This window comes from Streptopelia decaocto (assembly GCF_964273445.1).
Source record: "Streptopelia decaocto genome assembly, chromosome: 1".
In the NCBI taxonomy this organism is placed as follows: Eukaryota; Metazoa; Chordata; class Aves; order Columbiformes; family Columbidae; genus Streptopelia; species Streptopelia decaocto.
In genome coordinates this window covers 1809647-1815646 of record NC_138663.1, presented here as the reverse complement: position 1 = coordinate 1815646, position 6000 = coordinate 1809647, and the positions used below count along the sequence as shown (strand labels likewise).

Sequence of the window (6000 nt, the reverse complement as noted above, 5' to 3'; positions counted from 1 at the left end):
GTTACTGCTTTTCTCAGGGATTTTGGGATTCTTCAGCTGTGTCTCCTCATCACATGGGGCGGAAGCGTCAGGGTAATTTTGGGGTGATGCTGGGGTCAGGAATGCGGGGCGTCCGCCCCGGGCGTGGAGCTGCCACGCCACAGAGGGACACCAATTAGCACCACGGTCACACGTCCTGCTGTCACCTCCGGGGCGCTGGCAGGCGCCTCCCCCGCCCCGTCCGGGTGGGGAAACTGAAATGCTTTGCTGGTGTCACACCGGAACGCTGGGACGGTGACTCGTGCTGCATGGGGGAATGGATTGGGTTCAGTGGTGGCTTTCCACAGGTGACTGGGGAGGCCACATTGGGAGTATTGTGTCCGGTTCTGGGCCCTCAGTTCCAGCAGGACAGGGAACTGCTGGAGAGAGTCCAGCGCAGCCACCAAGATGCTGAAGGGAGTGGAGCATCTCCCGTGTGAGGAAAGGCTGAGGGAGCTGGGGCTCTGGAGCTGGACAAGAGGAGACAGGGGTGACCTCGTTCACGTTTACAGATATATAAAGGCGGAGTGTCAGGAAGATGGAGCCAGGCTCTTCATGGTGACAACCAATGACAGGACAAGGGGTAAGGGGTGCAAACTGAAACACAGGAGGTCCACTTAAATTTTAGAAGAAACTTCTTCTCTGTGTGAGGGTGCCAGACCCCGGACCAGACTGCCCAGGGAGGTTGTGGAGTCTCCTTCTCTGCAGACATTCCAACCCGCCTGGACACCTTCCTGTGTAACCTCATCTGGGTGTTCCTGCTCCGGGGGGGGATTGCACTGGATGAGCTTTCCAGGGCCCTTCCAACCCCTGACATTCTGGGATTCTGTGTTACAGTGGCCGCGCCACGCCCAGGGTGTTGACACCCGCGATTGTCCACCCCGGGGTCTCGAACCTGTGGCTCCTCTATTACTCCTTCCGCCCCCCATTCCCCAGCACTACAACTCCCGGCGTGCCGCGGGGCGGGCGGGGCCGCCACGGCGTTGCCGCCTCAGCCAATCGCGGCGCTGCGGGGCGGTGAGGTCACTGCGAGTGACGTCAGGGGTCCAGAGAGAGGCTCCGGCAGAGGCGACCGGAGCGGGGCCCGGGCGGCGGCACCGGCGGCACCACAGGAGGAGGCGGCGGCGACAGCGGCGACAACAGCGGCGACAGCGGCAGCCGGGGGGGGTCCCAACGACTCGGAGCCCGGCGGTCCCCCCGTTCCCCCTCGGTGCCCGGCGTCCCCGGTCGGCGGCGCTGACAGCCCGCCCGGAGCACCGGGGGCGGCCGCGGCCACCATGTCCTCCCCCAGCCCGGGCAAGAGGCGGATGGATACCGACGTGGTCAAGCTGTATCCTTCCCGCACCGTCACCCTCCGCCGGGGGGGGGGGGTTCCGCCTCCTCGGCCGGGCCTGCACCGGGCCGGGGGAACCGGGGACCCCCCTCCGGTGTCGCCCCCCCCGGGCGGCGGCCTTTGCTTAGGCCAGGCCTAGGCCTGTCCCTGGAGCTGCGGGTGGGATTTGCCCCCCGCATGGAGCGAGGGCCCCCCCTTACCAGGGAGGAGGCCTCAACCCCCCCTCCCCCATCGCTTATTTTGGGGGGTTTATCCCCCTCACCCCACCAGCCGGGGTGTCGCTGCAGGTGCCCCCCCTTGCTAAACTCCCCCCGCAACCACCGGAGTTTAGGGGGGTGGGTAAAGAAGGGGAGAGCAGCTCCCGCAGCCACAGCCCCAAGAAAGGCTTTTGTGGTGTTTATTCTGATTATTTCCTCCCCGATTTCAGCCTGCGGTTCACGAAGCTTCTGCTGCTGGCTTAGGGATTTAATTTGGGGTGGGGGGGAGCAGGGGGCCCCCCCCCAGGGGGGCTGGGTGACCGGGGGGTGGGCAAAGGGCGCCCATCTCCCAAAAGGTCCCATTTATGTAACGCTCCAGCTCGTTTAGCCTTTATTATTTTTATTATTCCCCCCCCCGCCACCTTCCTTGCTAGATCTGTTTATATTTTCCTTCCTTCTCTTTATTCTTGGCCTTTCACAGGGTGGCAAATCCTTGTTTTCTCTGTCTGGAGTGTGGGTGGCGTTGAAAAATATCATTGGGAATTTGATTCTAGGATTGGTTTGTTGTTTGCTTGTTTTTTTTGTTTACGAGGTGGCGATCGAGAGGGGTTAAAAATGACAAGAGTGGCCAAAATGTTTTTCACCTCTATTGCCTGAACACCCTCGGTATAACCTGGGTCTGATGGCAATGAGTGTCAAGGGGGTCGAGAAACGGGTCTGATTTAGTTTCCAGAGACAGATAAACTTACTTGGATTTTGTGGTTGTTTTTTTGGGGGGGTTTTCTTTATTTTTTGGAGGGGGGGAGGAACAGCACCGCTCCTGTTTGTGCCGTGAGGTCGGCTTATCGAAGGAAACTTCTGTTTGCCGTTCAGCCTGCGTGTTTCTCTCTACAAAGCTGCTCTTCCTATATATATATATATATATATTGCTTTTTTTCGCCTTGTTTTTAAGCAAATAGGAAATGACTACCGATCGTGCTTGAATCGGGAGCTATTTTTATCCGGGGGTTTAAAGTTACACACATGTCGTACTCTGCCGAACGCCGATTGTGATCGATGCTTAATCGCACCGGGCAGGAGGGCCGGGAATTCCAGCTGTTTAGTGTGTTTGTGGGGGGGGGGGAATAAATAATCTTCCTCAGGGATAGTCTGGAAGGAGATCTGGGCCGGAGAGGGGCCGAGGCCCAACCTGATCCGCCGCTTCTCCCTTTTCCCCTCCCCCTCTCTCTTCCCCCCCCTTTTTTGTTCGGTTCGTAGCCAACATCTCCAGCCATCGCAGCATTTTAGGAGACAAAGAGCAGGTTTTTCTCAAGTGGCTTCGCTCTGTATTTCTAGCGGCGGTAGGTAGGAAGCGCTGAATATCTGACATTCCTCCCGACGCTGGGTAGTTCCTGCTCTGTTCTCTTTTATTATTTCCCCCCCTGACAAAAGAAACCCGACGGTGAAGCGCGACCTTCCCGGCGTTTCAAGGGGCGAGCGGTCGGTGTCCTGCGGACAACAAACTTGGGAAGTTGGATGTGTCAGATGACTCCTCACTCCTCCCTCTCTCCCTCCCCAGCCTATTTTTTTGCTGTTGTTTGTCTGACTTGCCTCGCCTGCCCGGTTTGAGCTCAGCTCACTAGGCCCAGGCTCCCAAGACGCCAATTTCTCATCTCTGGAAGCTCCATCTGAAATAAGGGGTTGATTTGAGATGTGGGAGCGAGGAGGTGGCTCATCTGAAGGAATGTGCTTGAAAGCTGCTCCTCCCCGGGGCTCCAGGGTTTTGTTGTGTTGGGTTTTATTTTATTTTTCCTCCCCTTTTTGCTGCCATTTTCATTACAGTTTCCCTTTTTGTGTCTCTGATGGAGAATAATGGCAGGGATTTACGGCCTGCCAAGGGCTACCTTTTGGGGGTGCTGAGCAGAGTGAATAACACCGCTGCCTTCTCCTGCTCTGACAGGTTTAGGAGCCGAACGGGGGGCTTTTTATTATCCCGATTTTCAATCCTACCACGTCCGTGGCCTTTCGTGGACGTTTCTTTGTGTGCGGGGGAAAAAGGGGAGAGGTTGCTTGGCCCTCGGAAGGTGGGGAGGGAGGAAGCCCCGTGTGTTAATGCGTCGAACCCGCGTTTAATAATCGCCCGGCCGATTATGCGCTGAAACTCTGAGTCACTCATTGTTTCTCTCCCCGTTTGTGCAAACGCCGGGGCAGGCCCTGTCCTCCCATTTTGGGGGGGTTGCTGCCCCCCATCGCGATTGCTGAAGTTTCCTGTGTACCCACAAAGTGGGGGGGCCCTGCCTGCACCCCACTTGCACACGGGGCTTTGTAAAGAGGTTCCGTGCCGCCCCAAAACACCTCGGGACCTGCTTGCCAGCAGCCTGGAATCACAGGGATGTCTCATTGGGCTGGTAGAAGCGCTTAATTCCAAACCTCTGCGTGTCCCCACTACCCTGGGGGGCTTCAGGGTGTTCTGGGGATCTCCTCTCTGGTCCCCCCGAGATTTGGGGCAAGCTGCCGCCCTCCGAGCCGTGTTTTTCGGGGAAGAGGCCTCGGGCCGAGCTCGCAGCTCCGCGGATTGGCTGCTCTGTTACTACCCGGAAACCGGGGCCGGGGCGGAGCGAACCGGCAGCTGATGGGGTGTCCCAGCCGGCGTGTTTACACCCGTTTTGGGGTCACACCCGACACCCCTAACCCCCTCCCAGACCAATTTTTCCACTTCCAAGCTGGGGTTTATTGTTCTGCAGCGAGGAGCGAGTCGGCCGCTCCGAGACGAGCCGTTTGCAGCCTCCCCTTGGACGGGAGTTTATTTTGCGCTGACTTATTTTCCTCCTTTTGTGGGTAGATGCTCCTGGCTGGGTCGTAGTCCCCGAGCTCTATTTTTAAAGCATCGGAGCTGGAAAAGGGAAGTGTCGCCCTGTTCTTTGCATGAGGGGAATTATAAATAGTGCCCAGCTTCATGTTGCGACCAGTTTATAAAGCTGAAGGTTTGTAACAAGCATCAGAGTTACCGGGAAGCATAATACACAGAGCGTTGCGCTCCCTTCTAATTTTAGGCTCGTCCTGAGTCAAGGAGAATAAAGGTCCAAAGCTCCTTAGTTTACCTGCCGGAGTATTTTGTAATCGCGAAACTCCCCGTGTTTGCTCCGCTGAGATGGGTTGAGGCAAAGGGTAGAACACAGTTTACATTTGGGATAAATTCCTTTTTCTGTTCGTTATAGGCTTAACGCCGCACTTATCATCCGACTTGAACACCTTCCAAGAGGCGCGTTGAGCAATCGGCCGATCACGTGGCTTTGTTCTCTTTGGCCTGTCCCCGGGGGAAGAGCGTGTGTGCTGGAATGTCTTGTTTTGGTAGGGTTTGGTGGGGTTTTGTTGTTGGTTTATTTTTATTTGAAAGGGTGGACATTTCTGGAAACTTTTACGAGTCGGAATGTAAATTTTCCGACGTCACGCGACGCTTTTCTGCTCCACTTCTGGGGCTCCGTTTTAATGAGGTCTCTGGGGATGAGGGTAATCGCACGGTGGTGCTTCAAAACGCACAAAGATGTGGTGACGACCCCGTTTCAGAACCAGGGGAGCACCCCCGCTCCCCCAAAACCCTCAGAAATGCCGGCACAGGTTGCGGCTTATAAATAAAACCCGCTTTAAACCCTGCTTATAATATATACTGCTACCTGCCATTAGGAGAACTTAAAACCCACGGATCGTTCTGCCAAAACCAAACCGACTAGAGGAAAAACAATAAATCATCTTTGTTGCCTAAATGACAACTTCCAAGGGTATCATCTTGCTGCTTTTAGTGCTGAATGTGGCTTTGCTGGTGGCTGGATGATTTTGGGGGGTTTTTTAACCCCCTGAAAGGATGGACCCTCGGCTGGAGCTGTAGATTCGCTGTTCCATTGTTGCCTCGTCACGGTTTGATCGCGGGGGCTATTGAAGCTCGTCGGGCTCGTCGAACGGACCTGAAAGCACCGTGCACCTGCTTAATCAGATAATTGCGCCGGTCGTTGAGATGAAACTGTAGAATATGAATTCGGTTGAGGCAGCTCGGAGCAAAGCGCCTGTTTGAGCTTCACATCCCCTATTTAAAATAATAAGAAGAAAGCCTTTGTGTCGCTCCGCATAGGGGTCATTTTAACTATTTCTCCGTCTCGTTCCCCAGACTCCAAGTGGTGATTTTTGGTATTCTGAACAGCGTGGCAGTCGTCTTTAGGATTAGGCGCCTAGTTCTTAAGACTAAACTGCCATTACGTTACTAAATGCTGATTAAACAAATCGCGGAGGCTGTTTCTTTGTAGTAACGGTTTAAAGCAAAAAAAAAGGCAGGCGGGATTTCAGTAAAACAAGCAGCTTTGAGTTGTAAAATGGTGTCCCTGCTCTCCTTTTGCTGCTGTGTCTAGAAGGGTGGTTTTGGTATCTTTTTCTTTCCCTTTTCCAGCGAAGATCCGTGATCCGAACAGGCTCAAAGTCGTA

General features: G+C 55.1%; 1 protein-coding gene across 2 annotated transcripts in view; it reads left to right on the top strand.

Moving 5' to 3' along the window:
- Positions 1-1049: 1049 nt before the first annotated feature.
- Positions 1050-6000, top strand: part of UBE2H (ubiquitin conjugating enzyme E2 H) — a 51101-nt gene continuing 46150 nt past the window's right edge. Inside the window, exon 1 of one of the 2 annotated variants that reach the window (XM_082075267.1) lies at positions 1050-1348. In XM_082075267.1, the coding sequence (XP_081931393.1) occupies positions 1296-1348 (53 nt within the window). In that variant the 5' untranslated portion in view covers positions 1050-1295. The remainder of the gene's footprint in view (positions 1349-6000) is intronic. The other variant, XM_082075266.1, reaches the window with a different exon arrangement.